This window comes from Aythya fuligula, chromosome Z (genome assembly GCF_009819795.1).
Source record: "Aythya fuligula isolate bAytFul2 chromosome Z, bAytFul2.pri, whole genome shotgun sequence".
In the NCBI taxonomy this organism is placed as follows: domain Eukaryota; kingdom Metazoa; phylum Chordata; class Aves; order Anseriformes; family Anatidae; genus Aythya; species Aythya fuligula.
Genome location: NC_045593.1, coordinates 11871672 through 11889351, shown reverse-complemented (window position 1 = coordinate 11889351; position 17680 = coordinate 11871672). Strand labels below are relative to the sequence as shown.

The following is a 17680-nucleotide window of genomic DNA, read 5'->3' as shown; positions in this document are numbered from 1 at the left end:
TTTTGCCTCACATGTTCTATTTCTTCAAAGATTTCCTGATTTGTTGTTTTTCACCTTATTATCTCACATTCAATATTACCTTGAAGATGGGAGGAAACACAGCAAGTACTGATTGGGTTATACTGGGATATATCTCTATATATAGATAGATAGGGCTGCGTTTTAGCCCCATAATTTATATATTTTAGGAGTACCTGCTTTCACCGTGCTCCCTGGGAACATGAGCAAAATTTATGACTAATGGTGGGGTGTCAGTCTTTTTTCATCGTAGGATTTGCTTTTGCACACTTGAGCAGCACATCTCTCATCCAGATGAATTTCAGTGCACTTTTGAGGACCAGTGGGAAAGGAAGGATAGGTGCAGCACTGTGTCACCAGCAGTAGGGGATGAACACAATGTGACTTTAGCAGCGGTAGCGATGATCAGTGGTGTAGTGGAGGGATGACCTTGGGATCACCCTCAACCTCTGGTATTTCACGGTTTGCCTTCCCAAATTTTGTTCTCCTCAGTCATAAAATAAAAGAATATTCTTCTGCCCACCTTACCTTACTTTGTGCTGTGAAGTAGAAGCTGTTGACAGCACCAGTAACTAGTTCTACAGTGTTATTACTATACATATGCTTACATTTTTGGTGTGTAATTTTGTCATTTTGTAGTTCTTGTATACAGATCTACACAGAAGTCGGTGTCAATTAAAAGACAGAACAAATAAATATGACCCCTTTTTATTTTTTAGCATCAGGTTTGTTCATCTTGATCTTTCATGCTGCAAGATTTTTACCTAAAGGCTGTGGTGCATTTTCACGTAACTATATAAAGGTAAGACCACAAAATGTGAAAAAGAGACACACAGATCCTACATGTAGCAATAAGAAATCCATTGTGTGTGTTCCAAAATACAGATTCCTTGAAATAACAAGAATAGGTTTCTAGAAAAATAAGGAAAGAATTTGAAAGTCTAAATGGCACAATATATTTGCAGTACAGATGACACTAAAATATTTAATCTTTTCAGCCTCTAGGGGGGACTATGTTTTCAGCGAACCTGTCTGTGAAGGATTTTCTTAATCTGCAGCACGCAGTTCAGACTGTTGCTAACGCTAGTTGGAGCGAGTCAAGTGATTCTTGATTTGTGTATGAGTTATTTCTGTAGGGAAAATAGTCTATGTCCGTAATGCCTTTAGTCCTAAAGGGCTAGTCTGAAGTCTCTGCTCTTGCTGCAGTCCACGGGCATTCTGCCTGCTACTGATTCACGACTGCAGGATTTGTTCCTATTAAAAAGCATTTATGTAGCTGAAAAAAAAAAAGAATAACGTTGGTGGAGAAATGTTGGATTTATAGCTATGGAAAGTACTGTAAGTGAACTAATGATGAGGTGGATTAAGTGACATTTTGAATTGGGATTAACGAGGAAATTCTCATGCATAACTTTTTGGCTCAGAAAAATAAATCACAGGCTGGGATTCTTCTTTATAAATTGCGTAAGGTGATGGGGAATGACTGAAACATTCGTGACACTTGGGGCCTGCAGAAACATTGTGACTAAGGTTGAATGCAATTGCTCATGCAAGACAGGACCACATACCATGGGCCAAATCTTTTTCCAAAAGCATTAAAATCAATTGACACTACTACTGCTAAATAGTACTGGCTCAATGCTTTTTTTCCCCCCTTATACTGGCTGTGCTTCTCCCACTCTTATTCATTCCCAGCAGTACTTTTACCTCACAAGGAGCAGCCAGTGTGAAGGGTGGCAGCCTTGTGATTTATGGGCTTACTATCTCTTCCATCATGTTTACACAGCTTACACTCAAATAAGACAGCCAGAAGAGTATGGAGCTCACACATAAAATGAAAAAGATATTCTGTTGGGGGAAAGAAGGGAATCAAAAGAGATCCTTCCAGATTTCGGTGCTGTAAACACATCTGTAGGGTCACCATAAAGCAGTGACTACAAAGGTCAGCATTTCAAAATGTGTCTTAAGAAAATGTTTTTGCAAGCTTTGTGGTGAAGATGGCTGGCATGTTGTATATTGTAACATTCTGCTTAATCTCCAGTATGTTATATGGAGTCATTTACAACAAAAAATGCCTGACATAACTTACAGTACAGGAACACACAAAATGAGCTTCACCAGGGTGGGTGTTTATGTAATTTTCAAGAACACTCTGAAGTTCAATTCAGTAATCAAACAAAACTACATTAGAGGCACATTTCTCAGGAAAGCTACCAATCTTCACATTTGTGACCCCTTTTTTTTTTTTTTTAATTTTATTGAGCTCCATCATATACATGCTTTAAAAAAAAAAAAAAAAAAAAAAAGATATTTTTTAATGATTATTTCTGTGCATTGTATTATCTGGTATTTTCATTCCACTTCCCAGTTGCAGTTGCATAAGCACTTACAGCTTTCTTTTCTTTTTAATCAAGGAACCTTAAAGGTGAGCAGCTGGTCACCCCAGGAGCCCTGGTTTCCCATTCATGGGCTGCACAGCGAAGGCAGCAACAACTGTAAGTTTACACATACTGCCCTGACAACGACCTCTGTGCTGAACTAAACAAACCCCTTCTGTAAAGTGAGGAGCCGTTCACTCACCTTCCCAGCGCAAACCTGGCACTCGCTGAGTGATCAGAAAGCATCAAACCACGCAGCCCTGGCTCCGGGTTTGAGGTTGCGTACATAGAAAAATGTACAGAGAGACATCCTTTAGGATTTTGCTGTTGAAAAGCATCAGGTGTCCAAAAGCCTCTTTCACAAAAGACTTTGCATGCCTCACGCTTACATTGTTCCTTATTCCAGAACAGGAGTGTCCATTTTAAACGGACCATGACAAAATATGATGCCTAGCAGCGTTACGATTGGTGAGGAGAGCTGAACGGGGATGCGTTTGATGTGCTCTGATCGGGCAGTGCTGTCAAGATAATCAGAAAAGTTAGTTTCCTTTTTTCTTTTTTCCCTCTGAAAAAACAATCTCAGAGCAACACTTGTCACTGGGGGAAATCTGCACTGCTTGTGGCATGAGCCACCGTGGGTGGGAAGGGACTCAAAACCGTGCCTGGGCTCTTGGGGGGGGGGAGGGGGAGGAGGAGGGGGGAGCGCAGAAAGACCCCGAAGGGATGCAGGGGGCAGCGGAGTGTGGGGTGGGGACACCCCAAAAGCTTCTCTCCTGTAGCAGCTCCCTCCATTCCTCTGCCCGCGGGGACCCACACCTCGGTGAAAAGAGCCGCCCAGCGGTGAGCCCCCCCTGCACCCCGCACCCCCAAACCACCGCGGGGGTCCCGTGAAGGGTCTGCCCTACATCCCGGCCCCGTGTACTCCCCACAGCCCGTCCCGGGGGCGAGGTGCGGGGCCCGGGGGGGTGGCGGCGGGCGGGGCCGGGGGGGCGGCGGGGCCGGCTCCTCCCTGCGCACAAACCCGGCGGCGCCGAGCCGGGCGTGCGGAGAAGCCGCGTTACTTAAGCGGGGAAGGGAGCAGCGGGGCAGGCAGCCCCGGCGAGGGGGAGGGAGGTGGATGGGAGAAAAAAATTAAAAAAAAAAAAAAAAATTGATAATAATAAAAGGGGAGAGCAGGCGAGGTGAAGCACGAATACTTTGAGGAAATGAGATGCTCCGTCCGTGACCCGCAGGCTGGGGCAGGTTGTTAGTCTCGCCACACACCTGAGAAATAAAGCACGACCGAACAAGGGGCAGGGGGTTGCGAGGGGGCGAGGAGGGGAGGGTGGTGGCGAAAACTTTGCCGGAGTTGGGGTCGCCGCGGGGGGCGGGCGCGATGCCGCCCTGGCTGCTCGGCAGCCTCTGCTGCGTGCTGGCGGCGCTGGGCGGCGGCCCCGCGGAGGCGGCAGCGGACGAGGAGGAGGAGGAGAAGCTGATCCGGGTGCTGGTGCTGCTGCCGCAGGACGACGCCTACCTCTTCTCGCTGGGGCGGGTGCGGCCGGCCATCGAGTACGCGGTGCGGAGCCTGCGGGAGAGGAGCGGCGGCGGCGGTGGTAGCGGTGGAGGCGGCAGCGGGGGGCTCGGGCTGCCGCCCGGCTACGCCTTCCAGCTCACCTACGAGGACTCGGCGTGCGGCAACCGCGCCCTCTTCAGCCTGGTGGACATGGTGGCCCTGCAGCGCCGCCGCCCCGACCTGCTGCTGGGGCCGGTGTGCGAGTACGCGGCGGCGCCGGTGGCGCGGCTGGCGGCCCATTGGGATGTGCCCATGCTGTCAGCCGGGGCGCTGGCGGCCGGCTTTGGGGTCAAGGGTGGCGAGTACTCTCACCTCACCCGTGTCGCCCCAGCCTATGCCAAGATGGGCGAGATGCTGCTGGCCCTCTTCCGCCACCACCAGTGGAGCCGCGCCACGCTGCTCTACAGCGACAGCAACCCCGAGCGCAGCTGCTACTTCACCATGGAAGGCGTCCATGTGGTCTTCCAGGAGGAGGCCTTCCACATGGCGGTGCACAGCTTCGACGAGACCAGCCGGCACCTCGACGTTGATGAAGTGGTCCGCGCACTGCAGGCCGGCGAGAGGGGTGAGTGGTAGTTGCGTGGGGCTGGGGGTGGGTTTGGGGCTGTGCGATGCCTTGCCGGTGTGTTTTTTGGGGGGGATTGGGGTTGGGGATAGGTCACCAAGAGTCATCTGGGAAGGGGTAGCATGAGGGACGCGTTGCAGACTGGGATCTGTGGTGGGGAAGCTTGGCCGTGAGCATCCTGGGGCTGGGTGTGCACCAGAGTGGGGGCCATCAGGAAGGCTTTGCCCCATGCAGGTCCATTAGCACTTTGCATCCCACAGCAGGGGTGGAGGATCGCCCTCCAGGACTGCACTGGGATGGTTTTGTGGCATGGTAAGAAATGAGCCTTCTGCTGGCAATCCAGGATACCAGCACAGCCAAAATTGCCCACATCTGCCCACATTTGCCCAGCGAGTCTGTTGTTCATTCTGAGATACTTTTTTAAAGTGACTCTGGATAGGTTCAAAGGCTGAGCAAAGAAGTGTGTTTTTTCTCACCCCGCTGTATTTTGCCGTGGGGAGCCTTTTCCCCACTCCTGCAGTTAGAAGCCCCGTTGGTTAGTTAATAAATAACAAACCCACTTGGGGCTAGCTCTCGTTTCAGGGGATGTGCGAGTGCTAAACCCATGAGCATGTGCAGTAATATTGCCACCAACTGCTAGCAAAACACCGTGCAGATAAATGGCTTGTAAAACCTGCTGGAAAGTCACCCCTGTGCCGGATGAACCGGCTTTGTGTCAGGAAGCAGTAAAATGCTCCAAGTACTTTGGGGCATATGAATTTGTAGTTAGATGTACTTGAAAGTGAGATCTTGTCAAATGATGTGTGGATACATGGGCTCATCAGAAAGGTATTTTCTGCTAGAGGCTTTCACCAACCGTGGATTTCCGTAGTAAGTTATTGTAAGAAGGGAAGAGATGTGTTCCAGAAGTGGACTGCAGGATCAACTCAAAGAAAGTCCTCAGGTGTTTTTCAATAGAGGCATGTGAAAAATACTTTGTGCAGCTTTTACATCCCCAGTTGCAGAATGCTAAGGTGGTACCAAAATGAAAACAGATAAAAGCTCGTGCTGCATGGGACTGGCACAAATCACATTGCCATGCTGTAGGCTGCGGTGCTTTGACCGAGCAGTTTTGTGCTGGTGCTGCAGTTACACTGCTGTGAAATCCTTAACCTGTGAGGTAGCTGGGGTCTAATAATGTACGGATCCCTAATTCTCTCTTTGTGGAAACACCGAAGCAGGTGCTTAAAATAGAGCTGTCCTAGTTAGTACCATTAATGGAAATATGCTGAATGGAGAGAAAGAAATGTAGAAGTGCTAGGGGAAACAGCTATGTATGGAAAGATGCTTTTCTGTTTTTTTAATCAGCCTAACTTGTGTGCGTGTGCTTGGCTTTCCTGATGCAGAGAATATAACAGTGTGATTGTGGCGAGAACATATGAGTGTTTGCCCCTAGCCAAAGGGAGTTGTGAATGTGCTGTGGGAATGTGACTGATAGCTAAGGGCAACCCCCACTGTTCAGACCATGCTGACAGCCAAGGAAGAGAGGCTTGATTTCAGCCCAGGCTCAAATGCATTGTTGAGCTGGGACCTTTGGTCTTGCCTTGTTCTGTGACTTGCAAACGAGTGAATAAAAGCAGCCTTCTGTGCCCAGTGGGGTCCCTTCACTCCATCTCACCTCCTAATTTGTCCTCTGGTTCATGCTGCTACTGCAAAATGCAGCAAGTGAGGCCCTTATGCCTCCAATGCTGTGTTTCTGGCTTTAAAGACTGACTGCACAGCTTGCCTTGCACGTCTCTCAGGGTCTGAGGGGTGGTCCTGCTGTTTACAACATCTTGCAGGCTGTCAAAATATTTTAAATGTCATCTATCATGTGAAGAACACACGATGTGCCTTTGCTTACCAGATTAGGGCTTCGTTTCTTCTTGGGACTCTTAGGAAGGTGTCCCATGGAGCAGCAGGGCTGGTGAATAAGGTGACACTGTCCAAAGCACTTCATTTTTGTTTGCTTGGTTTTCTCAGCAGCTTTTAAGGGCTCCTGCCCTGCGCCCTTTTCACTGCTGCTGGTGATGGGGGATTTGACGGGGATTTCTTGACCCACCCTGAGTAAGAACAAGCTTTAGAATGGATATGGGATATTAGCTCAAGACCCTTCCAGGGCTGAGAAAGAAGTTGCACCATCAGCGGGCCTGTGGGGGCCCAGGCCCTTTGCCTTATTCCCAGGGCAGAGGCTGGCCCCGTGGGTTAGGTTGTGTCAGGCTGGGGCGTTGCATTGGGTTTTTGGGGTGCCAGCAGGCAGGGGCACACCCAGCCACCCACTGTGTTTGCCAGCAGGTGCCTGTCCAGGCCCTGGAATGAGTTCAGATGTCTCAGAGTCATAACAAAATCATGAGGAAAAATACGATGATAAAAGTTAACTGAATGTCATTAATAGCTCAAACTCACTTGCGGGCTCGGTCCCCCACACTGTAGACTTGATGCTGTAGGCTCAGGTTAGCCACAATGGCCACAAACCCAGCACTGTGCTGAAACATGTTCTGCACGAGCACATAGTCTGAGGTACTCACTTTGCTAAGAACTTACTCCTCAAACTGGAATTGAACTAAGTATTTGCAGGGTGAGTCAATAAATGCAGAATATTAGTATTAAAATGACTGTGTTCTGTGTGTATTGTGCTGGAGGGAGACCGCTTTATATCTGTGTGTATACAATAGTAAGGCATAGATGCAGATTAAATAGATGCAGATTAAATAAATATTAATTTAGATATCTGAAAGATTGTGAGAGACTTGCCCTTAGCTTATTTGCTTCAAAATCTTGAAATATGTAATCTTTGCTCTCCTGCTGGGTTAAAAACCATATCCAAATAGTTAATATTACTTCCCTTACATTCCTTTAGAGGCTTACAAAATATGACTTAACATATTTTAAAATAGTTTTTCCCCCCACTCTTTCTTATTCCATTTGCTCAAGATCTTTTACTGGTGCTGTGGGAATCTCTTTGATTCCATCTACAGATTACAGTTTTATGATAGATGTGAATTATAAAGGCAAAGTCAAGGGGGAGTTGGGAGGGCAGCAAGGAAACATTTCAGAAGGAAATCTCTCACCTATACTGAAATTAGGAACAGCGAGACAAATTCATTCCTGATGTGTGTCTGGAAAAGATCTGATCCAAATTTTATTGTAAGAAATTCTTTCTTCTTTTCCTCCATGCTAATACACCTCACAATAGTCATGAAATATGCTTTGCTCTGCTGCTCTGGAAATTGTTATGTTGCTCTGCTGTAATCAGTAGGACAGAGCTGTGCATGGTATCACTCTCCTGGAGCATGGGGATGTACCGAACGTGATTCAGCCCTGTGGTGCATCTGGAATTTTACGCCTGTCATGGCACCCAACCAGAAAAGCGATGGGAGAAGATTCATTGTCTGAGAAGAAAGGCCAAACAGGCCAAATTTTCATTTCTTATAATAGCAAACACTTCTAACCAGAAAAGCTGAATGTGGTTTTGATTCAGTTTTATTGTTGGGGTGAAAACATTTGCATTCGTTATTGTAGTTTTTGAGCCCTGCTATGCGTGACAGCATTCTTGGAAACGTGCGTGCCGTTGGTTTCAGATCATCGTCCCAACAAGTTCTCTTATGACCTTGTTATAGGGTATAGCCACAAAGCACGCACTGACACAATACTTTGCAGTATTCTGTTGTCAGTAGCTTCATGCTGATAGTTCTGTGAATGCATATAAAACTTTATGGCATAACATGCTTAGGGTAGGAGGTGTCTCCCCGTTGCTGAAGACCTCGCCAGAATTTCTGCTTTCTTTTTGCAGGGAGACTGTGAGAGAGGGGTATAGTTTCCCCTGCCCAGCGGGTTGAGGAAGCAATTTCTCAATCAGCATCATTAGTCTAATAAAGAAAAACACTTCAGGGGTATGTTGATGTATGAAGAGATCGAGGACAGACCAGCCCGCTGGAGTAGAGGTGGTTGGGCAGTGCTGGGCTGGGTGGAGAGCAGTCCTCTGCTCTAATTTCTCAAGCTCCTGCTGCAAAATCTTTCAGGGTGGGACACAGTGAATTTAGCTTGAATGCTCAGGTGCTGGGCAGGGTTGCCTAAAGGTCTTCTTACCCCTGAAGATCACTGGCAGCCTTTTGGGCACCCGATAACACTATGTAAGGTTGTGACTGAATCGTCTCCATGACTCATTATATAGTTGTTGGAGATAGTTGTGTCCTGGACAGATTTGTACCACTGTCCCTAAAAGCTGTCTTGGGATGAATCAGCTGCAGTGAATCTTGCAGTGAATCAACTGCAGAGATGCTGCTATATGGTAACTGTAGAAAGGCAATGAATTCTACACTGGATACCCAAATTTTGCGTAGCTGAAGTGTAGGTAAGATGAATCTACCCCAAACATTTCAAATAGAATGGAAATCAGAATGGTAATATCCCTGTATCATCTCAATTCTCCACCTTCAGATCATCCTATGCACCACTTGAAGTATAACTGTGGTTTGTGGTTGCAATCAGTTCTACCAATATGAAGTTGAGGAAACTTGAGGCTAGAACTTAACACGTATTGCAGGAGTAAGGAAAAAAAAGATCGCATATAGGCTCTGTAATTATATTCAGAGGAGACAGGAGTAAAAAGTCAATCCGTGTTTGGTACCTGTCTTCTGTGAGCGGTTTGGGAAATCAGCTTTCGTTGTTGTTTGCGCTGTCGCATTTGTTGCAACATTAGGAGGACAGCTCAGGTCATTGTCTTTGGCAGCACTCATGCTTAACAATCTGTTCCATAAAGTTCTTGAACCGTTCCTTATCTGTGTTTTCCATTTTCTTCCACCAGTTGTAATCATGTGTGCCAGCGGTGACACAATCAGGAACATCATGTTGGCTGCTCATCGGCATGGAATGACCAATGGGGACTATGCTTTCTTCAATATTGAACTCTTCAACAGCTCGTCATATGGTAATGTTTTTCCTGCCCAAGTATGTTGCAAAGTCTTCTGTAAACCCAGTAATATTTTTAGATTTCTTAGTCTCAAAATACGCTGTTCTGAATTCCAGAATACACCGCTGTCTCCCCATCATTGCGATTACCTTCCACTTAGGTTATGACACTGCAGGAAATAAAAGGGACCCGGCGGGTATTGTTGCCACTGAGTGGATCATGGGATACCAAATAATGGCTTTAAACTGAAGAGGGTAGATTTAGCTTAGACATTAGGAGGAAATTCTTCACTCAGAGGGTGGTGAGGCCCTGGCACAGGCTGCCCAGAGGAGCCGTGGCTGCCCCATCTCTGGCAGTGCTCAAGGCCAGGCTGGACAGGGCTTTGGGCAAACTGGGCTGGTGGGAGGTGTCCCTGCCCATGGCAGGGGGTTGGAACTGGGTGGTCTTTAAGGTCCCTTTCATCCCAAACCTAACAAATCCACTATAGGTGTTAGTTACTTGTAGGGGGAGCAGCATTGGACAGGCATGTTAGCATCCTGGCGTTGGCACCCCACGCTGCAGCGTGTGCACACTCAGCTCCAGCCTGGTGACTGCCAGATCTCAGAGCAGGGGCACTCCTGGCTGTGGTCCTCGTGGGCTGTGGTCCATAGGCCACCTGAGAGGAGGCAGGGGCTGTGGGCAGCTGCAAGGCCTGGGTCTCCAGAAGTCACCAAATGAACCAGTCAAGCTTGTGAACTTCAGCTTTTGATTGCAAACTGTATATGCAAAACTGTCCAGCACTGTTCTATTTAAGGGAAAGCACAGACAGTCCAAATGTACTAGATTGGGGTTTATTGAGTGGCTGATTTCACCCCAAGTAAATACGGTAAGATTTGTCAAGTTAAAACCTAACTTAAAAATTTAAGTTGAATACCTTTGCTTTTTGAAATATACCTATGTTTAGTTACATCTGATGCTGTGGCAGTGCATGGTAGGGGCTAAACCTACTCTCAGCTGGTATAGCTGTCTCAGTTAAATTGAAGGTGGAGCAGTGGGTTTACTGACAGAGTTTTACAGACTGAAGCTGGGAGAAACCCTGCCTGGGAACTAGGTTTAGCTGAAGTTGCCAAAGTAGATTTTGAATGGAGCAGCCTCTTTTGCAGGTGCATAAAAAATAGTTCCCCCCACAGCAGGCTGCCTTAACTAACCCAGTACAATAACAAATTATTTTCAAATTGGAAACCAAGTGGGAGTTGAGAAAGAAGGAAAATTTTTCTTTCAAGCCTCAAAAAGCTGATGAACAGAAACGACTGAATTCACAAAAGGATGATGTATTTTGTTTAATGAATCAGTTAATTGCAAGTTAAATTCTTTTACATAAACTGTTATCCATCTACCGCCTCTGAGATTATTTTACAATAAACAGTGCTGTTTGTTGAAAAGCTCTATAATGAGCACATGTAACTGTTTAAATTCAAAGATACAGATAGGTACAGAAGTAAAGATACTCATACATGTGTCTAAGTTAGCTGAAGAAGTGCCAAGTTCTTCCAGCTAATAAGGAAATTACTTAAATAACTGAAAGATAAAACTGCAGAGCACAATCAAAGCCAATGGCTCAAATCAAGGTTTTCTGTTTGCTCATTGAAATTCAGTGTGACTTCATCCCCGGTAGCATAAGTGAAGCCATTTGGCATTGCAGCCCTAATCGGGACCATGCAAAAAGCTGAATCCATATCAGCAGTCACATAACTCTGAAGTTTCAGCCCATCCATAGACCATGGGAGCTTTGCAGACATGATTTTACTTGTGCCTAGAAACCACTGATCAAATAACCCCTCTGGCTGCCGTTGGTGCTTTGTTACCACTGCACTGCTGCTGCATTTCATCTCACAGAGTAAAGATGCATCAGAAGTGATTCATCTGGCCCCAAGTACAAGTCTGCTCATGAGCTGGGCACCCTTTGGAGTCACAAGAGAGAATTAGGCACCCCCAAACAGTGATTCACCTCATCCTTAGGTGTCTGAAATGGCCCAGGTGAATTATTCCTTAAAACTGATGGTTTCCTTGCCTTGGCTGAAGTGAGCAGGGTTGGCGGCTGGGCTGCAGAGAAGGGGAAACACAGGAGCTGGCTGGGACAGGTGATTCCTATAGTCCTCTTTGAGCAGGTGATGCTCCTGTAAGACCAGGAGATAGGCTGCTGCATTTATGTGAAGGCTTTTGCATTTCAGAACAGTGCTTGCTAGGAGGCAGCATTTGAAGCCCCCAGATCAGCATCCTGCCCCCAGGGAACCCTGGCAGTGTGGCCAGTGCAGTTGCATGGGGGTCTCAGCATGATCCTGCTTTGATCGCAGGTAGCACAGCCTGCCTGTAGCTTTTCCAAGAGATAAACGACAACTGTCTGCCTCCTGTCTGTGTTGTTAGAAAATGCAATTTCCTGAAGTTTATAAGTAGTAATTCTTTTAAAACAATTTTTCTGTTCTGTGGGTTTTTTTGTGGATGTTTCCCACGAGGATCAAAATGACTGTTAGAAACTGACTTCTGTGCAGGTGGTCATCACATGTGGAAAGCAAACATAAAAGAGAAATGCAGAGAAATTCCACCTAAATTCCTTGTTCACAGTGCTGGGAGATACAAGAATTATAAGAGGCACAAAACCTAAAAGTGGCTGTGATAGACAAATTGGCACTTTCCCTTCAAGTTCAGATGACCGTGTTGCAGTTTGTTGTTGCCCTCTGTTCCGAATATTTTTAATTTTTCAGAAGAGTAGACATATTAAATGCCAAGGCAGCAATAATTGCAGAAAAGTGCTGTGGCAAGACTACATCCCACAAAATAATCCATGAAGGAATTTAAATATGGAAATTATTCTAGGAACTCTGTTATGCAAGTGTAGCTTCCCTGTTCCCTGTCAGTATTTTTAAAAATAAATATGTATAATGTCTAGGACAGAAACTCACTCAAATTCCACCAGCACTATCTTTTTTTTTTTTTTTTTTTGTAATCCCACTCTTCTTAGCCATCTGCTCCTGTAAATGTAAGACATAGCAAACTCCTCCATGTAACAATCGCTGCAGTACATCTTAATTGCTGTACCTCTGAAAAGCAGGTATGTAGCTGGGCTGAGGCTTTTCAGCTTCAAGACTCCAGTAGAGCTTTTCTGTATCTTCCCAAATTTTTAAATTTATTTATTTATTTATTTATTTATTTTTTCTCTAAAAAGGACAGAGTGCAGACATGGAACAATAGCAGACATTGCTACCTCTGAGGGCAAAATCATGCTGCACGATGCTACTTGCTGTCTGGTGTTTCCACCAAGCCTGATGAATGGATTCCTGGTATAACTGATTTTAACCAGCTAAACTTTGGGTTTGGAAAGAAATCGCTAAACCAAGGCAGACCAATCTAGACCTTCCTGTGGCTCCTTCCTTGTGTTGAGGGTACCGGAGCTGATATCAACAAGAGAAAAGACTTGCTCTTCTGAGAAGTACAGGTCCTTCAATGCTTCCTCTGTACTCCAGTGCAGCCTGTAGTGCTGTGCAAGCAGCACTGAGAGTTTGGTGCCTGAACTCTGTTGCCATTAGTATCTTTGCTTCCAAAGCAGTCACTTTTCTTGGTCCAAACAGCACCGTGGTCCTCTAACCATATGACATATCCACTGTCATTTCAGGGTCCTGTGTGCCCTCCAGTCACACTTGGGAGCTTGGTATTAGTTTTTGTCATGTCTCATTTAGCCATGGCAGGGAGTTCCTTGCTGTTTCAAAAATAAAATGACTATCTAGCTTTTAATTACTTGTTGGTATTTAAAAGCACATTGCTTAGGGCTATTGTCGTTCTCTGTAGGTCTCTCTTATTTATTGTTTATGGAAAATAGCACAAAATCTGATCTAGGGTAACCTTTCCGCTGATGTCCTGAAGCTTTGGATCAGGATCTCAGGACCTGCTAGCGTCAGTGCCTGTTAGGCAGAAGGATTTCTCTGTTAACTAACAGCCTGTCAGCCGTCCTGCTTCTTAAATTCTGATTACTTTACTGGTGGTCTGAGTTAAATCATGCCCCTTCTGTGACACAAACCATGTAAATACAGCATAGGTGCAGAATCCCATTTATTTGTAAGTGTTTCTTTTCCATTAAGAGCAGGGCTGGTCTGGCAGCCACTGCACACATGGTTTTCTCCTCGACCGCAGTGGGAGAGCTGTGGGAGAAGTAGCTACACCATCTGCCTCCCATTCAGGGTGATGATCATACTATTGACTTTACTGGTGCCTTTCTGACTGCCGAGGACCAAAGAGTGCTGCCAATGGGATGATATGAAATAAAAACTCTGTGGTCAGATCCTCCCTCACTTGTTGTAACGTAAATATCTGTGTGTTCAGGATCTGGCTTGTTTTTTTGCTCCGAGATGTCTTCTCATGCTTAGACTTCAGCCCACCCTTTAAAAATAAGCAAGCACAGCATGGGAGTAAAGTTGTCTTTCTGTTTGCACATTTACTTCCCACCAGCTGTTCCTCACTGCCTGGTTTCCATCTCTTTCTGGAGCAGGTTCTGTTCTCCCTCATACTGTGCCATCTCCTCACAGTGCAGGAGAGGGGACTTTTAGGTTGAAAAAGGAAGGTGGTGCTGTAGTGGCACCTAATTTGGAGTTTGAAATAAGCTTTTTTTTTTTTTTTTTTTTTTCACTTAGGAAATGGCTCTTGGAGGAGAGGAGACAAACATGACCTTGAAGCAAAGAAGGCATACTCATACCTCCAAACCATCACTCTGCTGAGGACTGTGAAGCCTGAGTTTGAGAAATTTTCCCTGGAGGTGAAAAGTTCTGTTCAGAAGCAAGGTCTGCATGAGGATGATTATGTAAGTATTTAACAACAAGCTTCAGGTATTAGCATCTTTTTAAAAAACACTCTCCTAATTAAAGCAAAAGTGAGCCCTCCTCAGGACAGAAACACCCGGGCTCAGCTGTAAAAACCCACTCTTGTCTATACAATCTATTTTTTCCTTTTTTTTTTTTTGAGGGGGGAGTTGGGGGGGTAAAGCAAATAGAAGGTACAAGAGGTATGTTTAGGTCTGTGCACCATCATCCATGGCCACTTGTCCTGTGTTTATCCCAAGTACTTCCCTGACTGTCAGCCCTTCCCTACGATAGGGAGTAAGCCTTCCAAATACACTAGGAAAGAGAAGGTGCTTGAAGAGAGTTTGATCCATTTTAGCCATAGGATATGAGGGCTGTAATACAAATAGTTCCATAGGAATGATGACTGTCAGGGGAAGAACTTAAATCTCTCGCAGTCAAGAGCATGAGACAAAACTTTCATTTTTGCCTACGAAGAGAGGAATACTGAACCAATGAAGACAGAAGAAATTTTGGCTTCATAGACTAAGGCAGTATATTATGTTGTTTTTCAAGCAAATTCAGGTGTTGCAGTGAAATAGACCATGAAATAAGATGCTCCAGCAAGGCTAAATTGGCTTGAAAGACATCACCTTAGCTGAAGGGAAAAAAAAAAAAAAAAAAAAAAGAAAAGTGAGTCATTCAGAGCATCTCCTTTAATTTCCTAAGGAAAGATTTGGGGAAATTTATGCCCTAAACTCAAGAAAACAACCCATACCTCTCATTTGATTGCTCCCACTTAGGCACTTACCTCAGCTCTTTACTTTAAGCTTTGTCTCCACCACATGGAGGTATCATCTTCTAGTTCAAAGCAAAAACATGGCTATATTTTATTTAAATATTCTAATTAGAGTGTAATGCTGAGTCATGTTGGTGGCTTGTATTTTTATTCTGGAGCTTTCAGAGTGTAGGAAAATAGTCTTGTTGACATTCTTTGCCTTGAGTTGAAAGAGAAACTCCAACTGGCACAGTCAAGGTGCTGCTCTCTGAAGAACCTGCTAAATGAGTTTTGAACAAGGCATGGGACTAATTTGTGTTGTTCTACCCTTTCCCTCTATGTGCCCTTTTGCCGATACCACTTAACAAGACATGTACCTTGAAAAACTACTGCCTTTTCTTGGTTCTTGGTTGGGGAGAAGTGCAAATGTGACTAGCAAAGATCCAGTCACCCCCAGAGAGTTTCAGTCTTAGGGTTTTGAGGGATTTTTAGTCCAGGCAATGTGACGTTTTCACAGATGAGAGAAGTCTTAACCTGTGGAGAGTTCAGGATGCTTTCTGCCCAGCTCCTGGGTGTTGGTCTGTGTTTGGGAGGACAGTGTAGAGCAGGGAGTGGGGAAGCTTTGCTGTCCTTAAGCATGGAGACCCACTGCAAACCATACACCAGTTTAGCATAGGTAAGGACACTGGACAAATATAAACACTGTTATGGTCAACCAGAAGTACATCCATGAGAAAGTAAATCCCCCAGTGCCACTGGGTGGAGATTTTTCAGGTGTTTTTTTTTTTTTTGTTTGTTTGTTTGTTTTTTGAGGATACTTCTTGAATGCCCATGTACTTGCTGCCAGAAGTCCTTTTTCCTCAGTTCATGGTTGCTTTTGCAATCAGATGGCTGTGCTGGTGGTACTCTTGGCTGTCCCAGGGCAGCTGCCGGGGAGCCTGGCTCCCTACTGCCTCATTCTCAGCCTTTTTCTGTCTGGCTCTGTGGGCTGCCTGCCTGTATATCCTCTTCCCACCTGGAATCCAGAGCCTTTTGCATTGTTCCAAGCACTCCAGTGCTCTTCACCCTTTGCCAGGGCCAGGCAGTGGCATGGGGCTACTGCCACTGACTCTTCTGCTTTTCTTCCTGCTCTTCCCATCCCACCTGGCTTTCTGTACACATTCCAACCCATTCTCACTGGGGCAAAAGGAGGACTCATGATCTATATGCAGTTTCTTCTTGTCTGAAATAGCAGTTCTTGACTTGCCAGAAGCTCACAGGGTAGGCTGTAGGTATCTGGGGCCCCCATGTAGGAGCTTCATATCTTGGCTAGAAGGAAAAGAGGTTTGGTTTCAAGCACAGAATGTCCTGATATTACATGGATACTTAATGTGTATAGATCTCAGCAGATCCTCCCATACTTGCTTTTTTTAGAGCTTCGTAACATAGAGGGAAAATAAAACTTGTTTAAGAGGGCTAGACTTGGGCTGGGTGTAGTGAAAACATTAGGTGTGATACTTCATTAACAGTATGTGAATTTTATCAGACTTCAGATGCAAAAGCATTTATGATGAATTTTGCATTTCCCCAGTATGGTCAGTGAGAAGGAGATGGTTCTTATTCCCTTAACTGATTGTCTTACTGCCATGTTGAGAAGACAAACATTTCAGTGAAGTCTTCACGCTTAAGAAAAAAACTGATGGGGGGAAATAAAAAAGCAAAACTGAGGACTAGTTCCTTCCTCTCTGAAAGATATGTGAATAGTGGACACCTTGTTAACAGTACTTGTTCTGGCAGCATGGGAGGAAAGTGGTAATATTAGCCTCAAAGCATGCTGTCCAGGGCTGTTTTCTCCAAGGGAAACTCAGTGGGGAGAGGTCATTCAGCTGAGTGGGCTGGGAAGTGACAGAGACAGATTTTCTCTGCTGGATTCTGCTCCTAAAAACAAAACCTATGGGGAAAGACAGTCTGTGGTACAGTCTATCTCAAGTCCTATCAGCGGGTGTTGAAATATAATCCTCATCCTTTTCTGCAAGCTGTATCCCAAGAGGACAAATTCAGACAAATCTGGATTTGAAGCATTTAGCATTTCTGCTTCTCTGTGTGGATTTTTGCAGTGTTATGGGAAAATGGGGCCCTGGATCTATGGCCTAAATTATCTCACAGTGACCCTAGCTCAGACAAGAGTAGTTAGCACTGCCATTTTGTCCTGGCCTCTTTCCAGCATTAATCCTAAAGGCATTATTATCTACCAAAAAAGAATATCATAAAAATGGAAAATAACCAGATGACAGAAAGAAAGATAAGGGAGACAGAAAGGGCAAAGTCCTGAAACAGCAGCTGTCAAATTGCTGGACTGGAGAACACATGTGGCCCTTGGAGGACTATCAGGTCAAAGACTGCTGGTCATCCTCATCTCCAGCTGTGAAATCACACAGGAAGAAGTGGGAAAAAAAAAAAAGTCAGGAAATGTATTCTGGATACATCTTTCCTATGTCAGAAATTGCTGTAATTTTTTGCAGGGATGTTACACTGTGACGATGGGGAAGGTAGAATAACGTGTACCTTGTGAGTGAGGAGGAAAGTGTGGAAAAAGCAATTTCTCTAACTCGCCAAGAAATCTCTGTTGTGAAGTAAAAAGCTTCATTAAACCTTGTAGCTAAACAGCAGTAAAA

At 45.3% G+C, this 17680-nt stretch overlaps 1 protein-coding gene across 2 annotated transcripts in view; it reads left to right on the top strand.

Annotated features, from left to right (window-relative positions):
- The first annotated feature begins 3458 nt into the window (after positions 1–3458).
- The window catches only part of NPR3 (natriuretic peptide receptor 3), a 46978-nt gene continuing 32756 nt past the window's right edge, over positions 3459–17680 (top strand). For both annotated transcript variants that reach the window (XM_032205448.1, XM_032205447.1), the window contains exons 1-3: positions 3459–4513; positions 9339–9461; positions 14105–14271. In XM_032205448.1, the coding sequence (XP_032061339.1) occupies positions 3772–4513; positions 9339–9461; positions 14105–14271 (1032 nt within the window). In that variant the 5' untranslated portion in view covers positions 3459–3771. The remainder of the gene's footprint in view (positions 4514–9338; positions 9462–14104; positions 14272–17680) is intronic.